This window comes from Dermacentor albipictus, chromosome 5, assembly GCF_038994185.2.
Source record: "Dermacentor albipictus isolate Rhodes 1998 colony chromosome 5, USDA_Dalb.pri_finalv2, whole genome shotgun sequence".
Classification (NCBI taxonomy): domain Eukaryota; kingdom Metazoa; phylum Arthropoda; class Arachnida; order Ixodida; family Ixodidae; genus Dermacentor; species Dermacentor albipictus.
This window is the reverse complement of record NC_091825.1, coordinates 132,052,057-132,068,073: the sequence shown is the minus strand read 5'-3', so window position 1 is coordinate 132,068,073 and position 16,017 is coordinate 132,052,057. Positions and strand designations below refer to the sequence as shown.

The window sequence follows — 16,017 nt, the reverse complement described above, 5'->3', positions numbered from 1 at the left end:
TCTTGGGGAACCAGCGCGACGTGGTTTCGATTCCGCGGAGTAGCGGATAAATTTAAAGGGTGTTTATTGCCATCATGGAGCAGCGCGGACCTATTTACCCACCCAAGTTCGAAAGCACCCTGTGGACCAATTTGGGGCAGTGGGTGCGTAAATCCGGGTATGTGCCACTCTTCAATAACCCTTTTGCAGTCAACATGGATCACTGATGTGCCCCTGGACGCATGCTGGGCTTTAATAAACTTCTTTGACACCAACATTGTACAGTAGGTATGTGCCACTGGGTATGTTCCATTCTTGAACGAACAACTTTAGTGCCAACTTGGGTCCCTTTGTACGTGTCACAGGGTATGGGCCGCCTCTCATAATTACCATTATATGGGACATATAAACAAGTTCGCACTAACCGTCCAATCGAGTGTTAATAAGATGAAAGCCCCCAATCACCTCTGAAGGATGGATGCATCGCCTTTTCCTTTTATTTTATTAGGTGGCTGAAGAGCAGGCTTCCTTTTAGAGCGCAGCTATTAGCCGCCTGTCCCTGGGTTGAGCGTCGGCGTCCATAGGCGTAACCACGCGAACGCTCTCGTGCCACTGCTCGCGCGTTCGTCGTCTTGTTCTTCCAGAGCTGGCTGCGATTCCGCTCATTATGCCAGCGTTCCTGTTCTGTCCGTCCCTCTGCGAAGGCCCTGGCGGCACTCGCCCACAGCCAGCCGGTGCGATGGTATTGATCTCAAATTCCTTGCTTAGGCAATATACCGCGAAATCAGAACACTTATCAAGCTAGCTGCGCTCTAATGTCGCGTTCGGGAGCATCGTAATCCTTGGACAATTTTTGTTTTTGTCGTCAGTATCGATGCATGCTCGCGCGATCGCTCATGGTGTAATGAATATAACATAACGTTAAAAAGAAATCAATAACGGGATTAGACGTCACAAAGCTAAAAAGCGCGCTGTCACGCTTCCTGTCTCGGAGGCCATGGCTGGGCTTCTCGGCGGCGCTACTATGTGGCGCAGCGTGTCCGGAATAAGCGCGAGAGAAGAGCCCGGTTACCCGCGTGGCACGTTTCACAACGGTCGCACGCACCAGCTCGCCACGCATTTCGGAGGCCATGGGCAGGCTTCGCGACGGCGGCGACAGGTGGCGCCGAGTGTTCTTAGCTAGAATGAAAAACACGAAGAGTCCGACAAAGCCTATTGATTGACAAATACAAAGCGTATTTTTGAAAACTGATTATCTTTCCTTTGATGACTTCCTAGCTTTTTCTTTCATTTTTTTAAAACCATGTGAATAGGCGCACATGCATTCGTGTTAGTGCAGCGAACGAGGCACATAAATCACACGGTTATATTGAATGAGACTCAGACGATTGTAGTATGCAACTTTTATTTAGGTAAAATACTTTTAATACTGTATCAAAATGATACCGCTTCCACTCACACAAACACTGTTGCAAGTGAAGTTCACGAACGCTTTTTTTTCTGTCCAACAGCACTGACAAAAACGCGAGTCGAGGTTAACCAATGATTGCTTGTTGTTTTCGACGTCGAATGCCAATCAAACAGCCGGTAAACAGCTTAAATAATGTAACACGTATTCAAGAACCATATTTTGACACAAGATGGCAAAAAGCTACACAAATCACTGAAAGACGCGCTTTGTTTTAGAGCAAACAATGAGCAGCTATACCTACATCAAAAACTTCGAACTCGCGGTACCAACGAAGATCTTCCTTTGTTTATTTTTTATCTATCTATCTCAGGTCGTATTGTTCGTGCACCCTCATAAGGCTACGCTCGCTCTATCTTCTTTAAGTGATCAACACTGACAACGCTTAATGCGTTCTACAGATTATACGAGATAGTCAACGATCGCTGACTACTACTTTTCTATAGCTAAAGAGCGCCTCGATTATCTGCTCTATTCGAAAATGCCAGATTTCATTGCAGCGGAAGGTATTTTCCTGAATGGAGCTGATGATGCGGGATTTCGAGGATAGAAACAGTATCTTGCTAAGAGTAATTCAATAGGTGATGTCCAGAACACGGCGTCCGTGACGTGCTTCCGGCCCCGAATTCACTTCCGGCGCATACAACCCGCAATAGCATAGGCTTCTGTCTGTTACTCCGTGAAAAGCCGTCTCTGGCGCGTGGATTTGGGCATCACCTATCGTTTTTACTTTTCCTGTCTGTGCTCTGGGAGAGGCAGCGCCGTATGATTCGATGAAGAAATAAAAAAAAAACGAAGAATAATAAAAAATTATTCGCTGATTAAAGGTACCGTTCTGCGTTCGGCACCCGCCTAGCTATGTCGCAGTACAGCAAACAGCAATAGACTCTCGAGATGCAAAAAAAAAAGAGCACTAACGAAAACAACAAGTACAACCATGAATCTATTTTAATAGGGACAACAGTCATAACTTGTAACTTAACGAGGTTAGCTTGCGGAAAAAGAAACTGCCGTGTTCCTACTTCTATTTCTTCTTTCTTTCCACCCCTTTTATTGAGCCCTAGGGCGACGAAGCTGTGAGTAGCAAGCCCTTGACGCGAAAATGAAAATAAGACAAGACGCGTAGGAGTGAGTAGTTAGGAGAAGCCAACTCTCGCTGTTCTATAAGCTACATTAATACGTCACACGGGAATCTACGCCGCTACGCTTTTATGTAAAAAATGTGCGCATCCAGGGGCAGCACTGCTTGGGAAGAGGAAGTAAGTCCAAACGCCGTGCCGCTGACCGCCTTATCGCACAGTGGGAAAGAGGGACAAAGAGCGAAAGAGAGTGCCTTAGAGAACCGTTTATCGTACAGCTGATTTCTAAGAGTCAGTACTACAAAAACCACTAAGGTGACCGAGCGATGCGCTTAAGACTTCATTATAGAATACGCCGAGCACATGAGCCTTGCCCTTCAATGTAAACGACCAAAACGCGCTGGTCGCTCATATTTATCGAGGAACAGCCCTTGGCTCAAATAATAAGGACGCAACAAAAAATGAGAATTGCACCATCGCGACTTTACGCGACGTTTTAATTTCATACCACTTGGTATTCGTTGCCTACAGACTGCCATGGTGCTTTGCCACCATCGAGTTAACAGTATACAGTCACCTAAATAGAGAAAGAGCCCGTGTGGCGAGGAGCTTATAACAACAACAACCAAAAACAATATACCAGTGAAACATAATATAGGTGAACGGTTCACTTCGAACCGTCTTATTTGTGGCAAGAACGGAAAGGCATAACATCTCTCCGATGTTGGTCTCGGCTCAAACTGAAGCGTCTTGGCCTCAAACACAAGCGAAGCGCTAGCGCAGCGACATCGACGCTGAGATCATGGAAACGCCACTAGCGCTGTCAAGGCCCTGTTCGCTAGTGCTCGTGGCGAATGGAAGGAGGAAAGGATAACGTCAGAAGAAAGGGAGTACAGTAAGCACAATCTGTGCATGAAGCTCAAATGTTGAGCACCTTTCGACGTCCGTCACAGAAACGACGAGTGATGACAAACGAACATCTCTAACGCGGACGCTTGCGCGTCCAAGCAAGAACGAGTACACATGCTTAAACGACTCGGTGAGTATTATGAGACAAGAGCACTTTCCCTCAGCCTCCGAGTAGAGCGGTTGCAAAACTGCGGAGCTACGGCACCGAAGAGACTCCGCGCTAACTGAACGGTGATGGACTTAGTCACGTACACCCCGCTTGTAAATGTAACTATAGATAATGTCGAGCTGTCTGAGCTTCTAAACTACGTGACAAAGGCGCGGTAACATCTTTCTCTGCGTCTTGCCTCGCCTGAAGATATCGATATTTCTGTGAAGGCAAAGCTATGAATCACTAACAGTAGAGAAGGATATACGGCCACCATACAGCGAAAGGGATCACCGTGATGACCGCGGAACAGTGTTGCTTTTACAAGGAAATCAAATGTGCTGCCGGCACTGCATTGGAGGAACAGGCGTTTTCCAATTGAGCAAAGGCTGCGTAAGCCATATCAAGAAATAAAAGTTATGAAAAATTACTTCCGAAAATTGTTACTCGGATTTATCTAATGAACAATTAGAAGTAAATGTTAAACATTTTGCAAACGTTGCATGAGGCTTATACGGCTGAAAGTTCTAATTTCTCAACGTCTGCTGCACTTTGGTTTCCTTCGGTGGCAAGTTACTGAGAAAAAATGTTTTAAGAGATCTTTGAGAAATACGCTGCATGCACCTATAGGCTAACTAATGTCGTTATAGCGACACAACCACTTTTGCACGTAAAAAAAAAGGTGTTTTGCGTTTACAGAGATGGGAACGCTCCTTTAATGGCCTTGAAAAACTGCTCGTAATGTTACAATTCCGCCGGCATGTTTTAGTTTGAACCATATGTTTCCTTATGAAATGATATACTGTTTTGTTGGGACTGTTCATATTTGCTAACAACTATGAAATGCGGGTTTTACACTTTCGCAGTCATAGTAATGGATATATTAACAGGAAAGCGCGTCATTAAGTCAGTTGCTTCTCGCTGAGACTAAAAGAAACAAGGATAATTTAGAGTGGAAATACGCTTTCTTGTGTTTATCCGAAAGATGATTGCCCGAGATTCAGGCATTTCTTTACTGATACGTTACCCTGAGCGCTGATAGTATAGTTGTGCCAAATACGGCCAACTCGAGTGCCAACTAAACAGAAGAGCAACGCGCACCACGCAGCCTAAGTGATGGAACTGGTGTGCTAACTAGTCTTCACTTCTAGCTACAGCACCGCTTAAAGGTTGATGACACTAAACTAAAGCTATACGTACGGTAGCCCCTGTCCTTGCGAAAGCGCGATATAAGTACGACCAGCACCGAAATTTCAGTAACCTGTGGCACGAAACGATAACTTTGGCTGGATCAGTCACGCCCCCAACTTCGGTTTCGTTTCCGCCCGCCTATAATTACAACATCAAGTCACGAACATGACGAACAAACAGGCTCTCATTTGCAAAACACTCGCATGCACGACTTTTTTTTCACTCGCACACAATCTGCATACACTCACATGTTCGCGTAACATTGAGTAACATGTGTGAAACGCGTCCCAACGACTGCAGACAGCTGCTGAAACGACGCAGCTTAACAAATGAGCAGGTAGTAAGTAAAGTGTGTGACTGTCGACCTCCTAGAAGAGCATTATTATTTTTTTTTTCACCTCTCGCAGTCGTTCCTGTTCTGTGTACTTTGAGGTACTCCTCGTATTAGGCGGTGGTGATGCGTGCACCGCGTGCTTACGCCCGTAGAAACGTGCCGAAGGCTCACATACTGTTTCGAACAATGTTGGGGAATGGGAACGTGCATGCATGCTGTAGGCGACAACGTATTAAATATGCGGGTACACTATACAACAAATAAATAAGAGGGCGATATCGCAGAAACTCTCCAGACAAACCTCGCACTGCCACTATCATTGCTTAAGCTATCTAACTCCCAGGAGCGCGCGGTTCAACTAGATTTATCACTTCTTACGAAAACCAAAAAGAGAAGAAAGAACGAAAAAAAAACAAACGGCCCTACTCGTCGAGCTGCAGTTTTCGCCGGATTCGCTCACGTGGTTATGTGCTGGTACCCATTATCTCTCTCATGATTTTTACACTAGCTTTTCTTTTGTTCAGTGTTATATATTGAAACATAATTAGGGACTTTAACTTCTGTTTATGGAAAGCCTGATGTTCGGGATAAGCCCTATTCACTGCTTTGCAGAGCGAATGCGAAATACAAATCGTACTCGCAAAACATTTTTCTTGAGAAATGACAATGTGCGTGAAAATGTGGTGAGAAAAACAATTTTAGAAAATTTTACAATACATTTTTGTGAAATAGATAGCGAGTGAAAGGTTGACAGTACGCTCGGCGGTTTTACGAACGAAAGAGTGCTAGATGCCGCCGGTGTGTGCTTTCTGTCGCCGGTACGTGCTGTCATCACAATCTGTTGAACACACCAGGAGTTAGTTATGCGACCTCTCAGTGGAAGGTTCCTGATTCTAGTCAATGTTCTCCGATTCCTATAGGTCAGCATAGCGCTCTTGCTGCCTTGTGAGTCGTTACCAGCTGACTACACAGGCACGTACAGACGAGATACAGATGTACAGCATGACCGAATAACGAAATGCCTCTCACAGGCAGTCATCGGCAAGTAACCCTCATAGTAGGGAGCGGCTGCGTCTAGTGCAGTTTGTTTGACGAATCTTTTTGGCTGTTTCAGCATACTTACAGATAGAGAAGTCCAACGTTCTTAACCGTGGTCGAAGAGGGAATATATCTGAAACAAACATTTTGGGAAGGGGACTGTAGTCTTCGTCAGGGGACGTGATGTCAGGAGTGCATCAGGGCCCCGACGCAGTTCTGACGCATTCAGGAAGCTACGCAAATGTGCAGTGCAAAAGCGCTACGCTGCGTGATATTCCTGACGTCAGGGTGCGGACAATGACAAGTCCCTTGTCAACACGTTCGCTCCACCTACATTCTCTCTGCGCCCACCGTTGATCATTTAAAGTGTCCACAATCGTGTGAACCTTACTCTTGCTTACAGGTCTAAAGTTATGCGACGTAAACAAAGAAAATAAATTTGTTGACGAGAAAAAAAATAAAGGAATACACGTTGCTAAAATAAGGACGTAAACGCGGACATGCGGTATCTAACAATGACCGCGAAATCAGAGCGTGGTCAAAGAAAAGCACTGGCATGTCAGTCGTCTAGCGAAATCAGAACGGGATCGAAGAAAAGCACTCGCATGTCAATTGTCTAGATGAAACAGAAGACTGCAGAAGAAACCGTAGGTACACGGACGAGACGGCACACACACCATGGCAAGAAGATCGCTAAAATGATAACGTCCGCGGAGTGTGTTCAATGTGGAGGTGAGAGTGGATGGGTTGGGGGACAGAGATAGGGCGAGACATGGGAAAGGAGTGGTAGTGACGGGCATATAAGAGTCCTGTAGGCATAATGTCATATCACCGTCGCCGCCCGCGGTCGTCCACTGGGACACACGCGCGCTCAAAAGTCCGACGTGAATGACGGCAGCGTGGAGATGCGGTAGTCTCCGCCGTTGCTGTCCACTTCGGGCGGCTTGTTGCTTTTCACGGGCATCGTGGAACTGCGGCACGATATGGCGAACTTGAGCTGCTTCATCATCTCCTTGCACAGGGAGACCTGGGTGAGTGCACGGCAGGACAAGAGTTAGAAACAGTCAAGCACGGTAACCGGGAGGTAACTGGCTGTCGATGTCACTCGCTTGCAACAACTGCAATGGCGCGCGGAGGATGCTCGAGTCGACATGCATATGTAATCAAGGTTTCGACTGAACACCACCTGCTTAATCCTGACTGGTAGAGCAGGTCACTGAATTCAAAAAAAATTATGGGGTTTTACGTGCCAAAACCACTTTCTGGTTATGAGGCACGCCGTAGTGGAGGACTTCGGAAATTTCGACCACCTGGGGTTCTTTAACGTGCACCTGAATCTAAGCACACGGGTGTTTTCGCATTTCGCCCCCCATCGAAGTGCGGCCGCCGTGGCCGGGATTCGATCCCGCGACCTCGTGCTCAGCAGTCCAACACCATAGCCACTGAGCAACCACGGCGGGTAAGGGATAAGAGTTAGAAACAGTCAAGCACGGTAATCGGGAGAGAACTGGCTGTCGGTATTGATATTCGATAACTATTTGCAACTTGTTCTCCTCCTGATATTCTTGATTTTTTCTCTCATATGTGAGTTGTACAATGCCTATGTGTTTTTGAAGTGCAGTGAGATTTTGTGTTTTTGCTTGCTTGCTTGCTCACATCTTTCTTTTGTTGTATTTTCTTCCTCGCCTGATTTGCGATGCGTATGCATGATATGCTGTAGTGCTTGAATATGTAAGTATACTTGGGAAACTGTATTTCCGCTCTGTTGCTCCCTTATTTATTTTGTATTAAGGGTATTTGGGGCTGGTCAAGCTGCTACGAGCAGCTTTTTTCCCCACTTTACCCCAAAGCTCTATTTAGTTTCTGTGGAAATAAAGCATACAATACAATACAATACAATACAATACAATACAATACAATACAATACAATACAATACAATACAATACAATACAATACAATACAATACAATACTCGCTTGCAACAACCACACTGGCGTGCGGAGGATGCTGGAATCGACATGCACATGTTATCCAGGTTTCGACTGAACACCACCTGCGTAATCCTGACTAATAGAGTAGGTCACCGAATTCAGTGGCAAAATACAAAGCAAAACTTATTTGCATCGAAGGCGATCAGTCGAGAGGACGCATTTGGGAACTGCCGAATCTTCCTATAACGGCCAGTTGCCCAGGTTGTAGTTATTTTTGATTCATCCAGTGGCTACCTTGCCCATTCCCTAGCGCGTGCTCCTCTACAACCGTAATAATTCTCATTCAACTGGCAGCAGCCGTTTGTTTCTGCGCACTTACTAGTAGTACTTGTTTTGAAAACACACACACACACACACACACACACACACACACACACACACACACACACACACACACACACACACACACACACACACACACACACACATATATATATATATATATATATATATATATATATATATATATATATATATATGACTGCAAAGGGAAAGCGAGGAGCAGGCTGGAAACTGCCACCGGCAGGAGCCAGCCTGCCTACTCTTCCTCAAGAGGTGCCCAAAAGGCACATTTGAGGAGGCGTGTTGGTCTGGATACTTTTCTAACAGGTGTCAACGAATCAGCAGACGAGCGTCAACGAGCTTACACAAACTTTCAGGGCAGACACAGTCATTATGATAGCAAGTTGTAGCCAGCAGATCAGCTTCTTCATTTCTAGCGAATCCTACGTGTGAAGGTATACATTGGGCATCGAGAGATGCCCTTTTATGTCATGTAATATTGTTGGCAGCGTCAGTAATTCTGCGCACACTGGGAAATCAATCTGACTGCGTTGTAACCTGCTAAAGGCAGCGCGGGAGTCCGTAAAGATGGTAATCTGCAATATAAGGGTGAAGTGAGGGCACTTGGAAAACTAACGGTGTGTTGTGCCCTCTATTAGAGGGAGTCAATTTTACCCACATTTTTCCCTTCGCTTTCTCGTGTTCTGGTTACCCCAAGTCTCATAGGTTCGCTCCGACTGTGGATAAGCTGAAGAGACATATTCCACAGGTGAGCATGATAATTTGGTGCTACATGCGGGAAAAGCATTCACGCATACCAAAGTTGGCAGTACTTCACTGTCTTCAGACACTGAAGGCAAAGGAGCGCTCACCGAGTCCTCCTTGGCCATCTTCTTGGCCTTGAAGAAGAACTCCATGACGGCCACGATGGAGGCGAGGCCGAGACCGCCGAGCAGGACGACAAACACTCCGCCCACGTTGGCCAGGCTGAGCTCGGTGACGGCCGACGACTTCTTGGAGTCGTCGACGCACTTGCCGCCGCCCTTGCGCTCCTTCCACCACTTCTCTTTGAAGCTGTGCAGCTTGCCCGCTTCTTGCAGCTTCAAGATGCCGCTAGACAAGATCTGCCGGTACGGTGATTCTGAACGAATGCGACAGGGTGTTAGAGAAATTCCTGGCGGCATTTTCTTTTTTTTATATTCCTAGATTTGTAGCGGCGCCACCAACCATCACTGAGAGGAATCAAGAGTGAACTGAAAATCGACATGTGTGTGCACTACAGCTGGACGAGGAGGGACCGGTAAGATTTCTAGCCATCATTCAATGTTTCAGTGGCAAGACACCACATTGCATGCCTGGCTTTCTTAGCGAGTTCTTCTAACTTTATCTATACATTTTCCTCATTATTATCGCCATTTTGCTCGGTTACCACATTGGTCAGAACGACATACGTTCTGGACATGAAAAACTAACGCCTTTAGCAGCCTCTAGGTGACCGCAGGGATCGATATGCCGTTTTCAGTTCATATCCCATGACAGATGCAATGAACCGGAATGTAATAGAGGAAATCAGTCCGGCACTGTGAACGCATCACGCATGGGACGATATTACTTCGTCTTGCCAAACGGATATGGAATTAGAAGTGCGAGAGTCTGGAAATTGTTCAATAATTCCCCAAACACTCAAGTAACACAAAGAAGAGATGAGGAAGTTCTAGTATTTTGTAATTCATTGATATTTGTTGTATTTGTTTGTATTTGTTGTATTGTATTTGTTAATCCATTCATGGACCTTGAATCTTTCGCATCATAAAGTGTTCAAATATCTGGTTTTACCTGCTAAGGACAAGAAAGAGGGCGCCTATTTGCATAGTTACCCTCAATGCGTGTTTGTCAAATACCTGAAGGAGTGGCTTCAAACATCCTGACCTTATGTCACTATCATTATTATCAATTCGATTATAGTGACAAAATATCGGAGATATTGGACCAGTTACCAAATTACATGTGGTTGATTATTGTTGAGTCGTAGTCTGTACTTAGAAAAAGGTAAAGTCATGAGCTTGCAGTAGAGTGAAATACTCAGTTCTTTATTGTGTCTCGTATATAAAATTACTTGCCTGAAATCTGACTCTCGGTGGCCTGAAATTTGAGTTAGACATTAGACACAACTTCTACAAGTTTATTTTAATAAAGTTTTTGTGATGTGCAGTCACCCACGCTTTTCAGTGCCTAGTACTGGAACCAGAATAGAATCAGTAGAAGAGCTTTCGTAGATGTAACAGAACGCGTAAGCTTTTACCTTCCCTACTTCGATACATATAAAATGGAGAAATGCTTTTTTTAGGCAACCACTAATATGAGTTAAATTACATTTTTCGCATTGACAATAAAAGTAAATTACGGCAAACGCTTGAGAAGTGTAATCATGTTGGCTCCAAATTGTTTCGAAAAATATCACATTCTGCCAAGGAACATAATGAGAAAGGCAATAATACTGGTATCTGTCACAGACACCACGAAACTCCACTGAATCACCTCTCACGGCTGTCTCTGAAAGGGAGAAACAACGTAGTCCCAGCACTGTTAAATTACCATCCTCAAAATCTTTTTTAAAATGTCACAGCCAAGACTCCGTAAAGAAAAAAATAGGTTGGGTAAGCTTAGGTTGCGTTCGGTTAGGTCAGGTTTTTCGCGTGTTAAAGTAAGCTCAGAACAAAGAGCATGTCTCGATCACGCACGACTGCTGCAGTTCCTATGAAAAACTTTAAGTTATAGTAATAAGAGCCCGTACATGTTATTTAGCTGAGCTCGTGATATCCCAGTGCTGACTAACAACGGTTGAAAACTTTATGTGGGCCTAACAAAAAAGGACTGCATCGACGTACTTTTTTTGGTGACAATGCCATATCCTTTGTTGTCTAGGAGACCACCAATTTGAGTAAGATTGCAGTCTCGCTCAATGATGTACTCGATGGAAGCGGATTCCATGAGAAAAGCGTAGTCTCCCGCCTTGACGCGGTTCACGCCGTCGCTGGACGACTCCATGTACACGTCCTGCTCATTGTCCAGCATGTACTTGTGCATCCTCTTGTATGTGGGAATCTTAGATTCCTGCACGAGAAAAACAAAGCCGCAGTTTAGTTATTCCAGGAAGAACGCGGTGTTAATTGCCATGACAGCGATAGCGGTTATACGGGCTCCCAAGATGCGTTCCCAAATTCAGCTTCGACGCCCCCTTTGTTTAATTATTGACCGGGTTTTCATAAACAGGCTGATGCAAGCGAAAATCTGCCTTTCAAATTTGGATAAGAAATGTGTACTTCGGGAAATGCGACTGTCGTACGCACTGTCGCTACATATCGTCTGCTAACGATCAGCCGCGACCAGCCGCGTAGGAATGAAACTTTGACCACGCGGATTAACGGCGTCGTACCTGCGGGGTCTCGTTAATTTCAATGAGTTTTGCATACTCAACTAGCCTGGAAGCACGCAAAACCTAAGGTCAGACCACATGTACTGTACATTTCCCACAGCGCGCATACTCCTGGCTGCTCCTGGCTAGACTCCGCAATTTGGATGTGGCTGCTGCCTGTTGATCAAGCTTCTGTAGCTCAATGCGAAGGGAAGTTTGCCAGGAGTGACCGACGCTGCTCACGTGTTGTCTGAACTTGAGTTTCGCGTGGTTAGAGACTGGTTGCGTGTCTAAATTAATAGAAGTTAGCCAGACTCGACAGCTACGACACTGACAAGCACTGTGGCCAAAGTTTTATTCCAACGCGAGTGGACGCGGCGAAGCGTTGTGCGGTGGTCGTACTTAGGGAAGTAGTTAATCCCTGTCGAAGTTTGAAACACAGAGTTCTCGCTTACTTCAGCCTGTTTATAAAACTGCGCCAACAAGGATGCACGGTAACAGTACGAAGAACCGCACTCATCGAAACGCCCTTCCTCATTGATGTCAGCTATATTGGCCGCGTATAGGAATCTGATAAATGACGAAATGTGGCAGCCAGAAAAGAGCGAGGAGAAGGCGCCAGTTGAAAAGAGAGCGTTTGAGAAAAAGGTGACATTGCGCTCCGCTTGCCAGCTCCGTGAGCGGCGCACCACTGCCAAATTTGGCTCGGATGTTTTCACAGCAGCGTATGCTACTCGCTGACTGTGTTTTTTCGCCCAGCCACCAAAGTGGTTCAGGGCCCTTTTAACCTTTTACTACCTAACGTATCTACTATATATTGCACCGTTCGGGACCTAAAAATCTAAATTTGCGCATGTGGAATGAAAGTCGCCATATTATTTTTTCAAAACTTTTTCTGCGCAAACAAACAGGATTGAAGAAGACGAGCAACACAAGGAAAGCGCTCGTCCTTGTGTTGCTCCACTTCTTCGTCCCTGCTTGTTTGAGCACAAAAAGTTTTTAAGAAATGATCCTGTTCCAACTAGGCCGACTCTCAGTTATGCTTTAGCCATATTAATAGGCCGGAGAGAAGTTTAAGAATGTAATAACTAAAGAGCGTGCTAAATACCTTCAGTCATGCAATTCATTGTTATTAATACCAATGTGCCGTTGATGGCGAGAAATAAAGGTGAACGAATTCTGTGTATATTATTTCCTGTTGAACTGTCTATGGGCATTACAGGGTTAAATACTCCCCAATACTGTTCTTGTCAGTGTTGTTGAATGCGTGATTTGACCAGCAAACACTCCGAAGTAGGTATTAGAAAACTTCAGCAACCAGCGGCCTTACACTCTAAAAACTAAGAGAGTGCCGGGCACTCCCTTTGAGGGAGTAGCGGCTTGTCCCATATTTCACTCTCTTTTCGAGAGTAGATCGACCCTCTTTGAGAGAGAGTAGGTCAACTCCTGTTGACAGAGTTTTGTTACTCCGCCGCAAGGGATTGCTAGTACTCTTCTGCAGAGTGATAATACTCTTCCCACAGGGAGTGCTAGTACTCTTCCGCAGAGTGGTAATACTCTCACCGTAGGGGTAATGGCACTCCACCAGACCGAGTACTTCTACTCCCCCAAACAGAGTGCAACTACTCTTCCCAATACCCTCTTAGCGAAGTCCTGGCCACGCATGCAGGCAGGAAATCAGATCAAATTAGGGTCGCTGATACACCGTTCTCTAGGCGGCTCCTCAGACTCAGTGGCCCGATTCCAAGCGGCCTTCAGAATAGGCGTGAGCAATGTTATGCAGGATTTTAAAGTCATTTTTCCTGGCTATTTGCTGCCTACCATGAGTCGTGACGGCTCGTAATCGGCCTATGCGTATGTGTCCCGAACGCCACTGCGGAGAAAAAAAAAAGCTAATTCACATTTAATCCGCAAATATTTTCGCATATTTCACAATCAGGAGACACATAATCTAATTAGAACACAATAGTCGAGGGAATCACACACTTATGGAGAACCACATTGCTCTATACATCACGTGGATTCGAACCCGCGTACACTCGCATCTATACAATTCAAAGCACACATCCTAACCATTACACCACAAAGCCACCACGCTCAGTCGTGTTGTTTTAGAGCTTATATACATAACAAATGTATTTGAGGAATCGGCTGCGGTGGTTGGAGTTTCTCTGCAGTGTGCTGTGCTGTTGTGTACTGGAATACGTTTGCGTTTGCATCATTTCCATTCCTTGCTACGACTAACGGAGGAATACAACGTAGACGACGACGTGAGAACTATTCACGGCTTGTCGTCACCCCAGGAAAATAACAAATGTGCCGTTCAGCTCACGATCGAGTGCTTTTCCAGTCCATGCATTATATGTTCTCCGAAAATACGCGGATACAAAGTATCGTGCCAACTATCCACGTATGTGAATTTAAGTCGCGCGTATACTGGTGAGCATTTCTGTTTATTTTTTCCGCCAGTTCCATTCGTATGTGGTCAACTGCGATGCCAGTACCAGGCATTTCGACGTGCCTCACGCTGCCGTGTAGGCGTTCTTTTCAGGTGCATTAGTTTAGAGTTTGGTTCAGTCCGCTGTGAGCTGTTGTCCTGCATTAGCAGCGGATCGTTAGCGTTTTGAAGAGCACGCATTCCAGCATTTGGAGACTGCTTATGCCGATAGCCGCGTCACGTGCATTGGCACGCATGTTTAAATGAGTAATGTGTCCACTTGTTACGCGTGCACTGCTCGTATCCTGTGGCAGTGCTCGTTCTAAAAGCTTCGAAGACCATCTACATTCATACGTGTGTTCAATATATATGCACAGGATAGACTTGCCGGCTAGTTGGTTGAGCATTTTAGAAGAAACAGCGCAACACAAGGACGACGCAAAAACATGGACAACACCACGAAGCGCTGGTGTGGTCGATGCTTTTTTTCGTCCTGGTGTTAGCGCTGTTTCTTCTTCAACGATACACGCACACCACAGGTACGCGAAAGTTTAGGAGTATAGGGCGTTAACTTTGTTTTCCCCGTTTCCTCTCAGTGTCAATGGCACAATGCGTTGCCCGAAATAGCGCACGCTTACCCCCATATTCAGAAATGCATCATAACTTGAAGCCCATGCTTGACTTGATCTAAATGACGCAAGTCGTGAACGCACCAAAAGAAAAGCAGTGAGCGTCTGGGGGACGTTCGCACCAGGCGTCGTTTATATAAAGTCAAGCATGGGCTTTGTATTAATATACATGTCTGAATACGGGGGTTAGTCATCTACTTCTCACAGAAAATGTCGAAGAAACGCCCACCAAAACCAGGCACATTCGTAAACCTAACTAGGCAATACGAAGTTCCATAGAAAAAGAGTGGTATTAAAAGCTTTCAGTATTTTTCTTTACTCCAAAATGGTTGCGCTCTCGTGGTTTCAATGTACAGAGATGATGCAGCGTTAGCTAAAAAGCATGAATTTCCGAACTCCATGCCAAAATAAGCTTGTAAAATTATTTAGGTGCTAGAAACCAGGGTTTGTAGCGATCCTTGAAAACCCTTTATTTCTAAAATGCCATTTTCAAGGCATTGAAAAGCCTGGAATTTTTAGAAGTACTGGAAAGTTTTTAAATTTGTACACTTGGCTAGACATAGCAGACATTGCCAAGTGTTTTTTTTTCCCTTCTGTGACATTCTTCGCATGTCACAGAGAATTGTCTGTGGAGGTAATAGGAGGAAAGCGACATCCTTAAAGTTCAAATTACAAAGGAGCTGCAGATACCAGTTTTAGGCACATGGAACCGGCGACAAATGTACTTGGAGGAGCAGAAGCAGGAAGCTCAACGGTTGAGGCATTCAAAGAAAAGCCGTGATGAGTAAATTGAGAGCTACAGACACAATAAAAGATCACCTTTCTCCGGTGCTCTGTTGTTCCGCGATCTTGAGCGCGCGCGCGCGCGGTGGATAACTACGAGTGAAGAAGTAGAGCGCTCGCTACGCGTTCCTTTGAACTGCGGCGGCCTGTTCTCTTAGAAGCAAAACGATGTGTTCTTTGCTCAGCGTGCATGAATGATACATTGCCATGTTCGGGGCCAGCCACCTACAGTTGAAGCAGAAGATCACGCTACGTTTTGTTCTCTATTGCCGCAAGAGTAGAACTACTCTCTCTCTCTGAAGGGGGAGAGTGAAAAGCACATTTCACTCTCTCC

The 16,017-nt window shown here is 45.4% G+C and overlaps 1 protein-coding gene across 3 annotated transcripts in view; it reads right to left on the bottom strand.

Moving 5' to 3' along the window:
- Positions 1-1,367: 1,367 nt before the first annotated feature.
- LOC135906397 (glutamate receptor ionotropic, kainate 2-like) overlaps positions 1,368-16,017 on the bottom strand; it is a 331,052-nt gene continuing 316,402 nt past the window's right edge. For all 3 annotated transcript variants that reach the window (XM_065437778.1, XM_065437779.1, XM_065437780.1), the window contains 3 exons: positions 11,308-11,533; positions 9,292-9,560; positions 1,368-7,173 (listed from right to left, as the gene is read on the bottom strand). In XM_065437778.1, the coding sequence (XP_065293850.1) occupies positions 7,018-7,173; positions 9,292-9,560; positions 11,308-11,533 (651 nt within the window). In that variant the 3' untranslated portion in view covers positions 1,368-7,017. The remainder of the gene's footprint in view (positions 7,174-9,291; positions 9,561-11,307; positions 11,534-16,017) is intronic.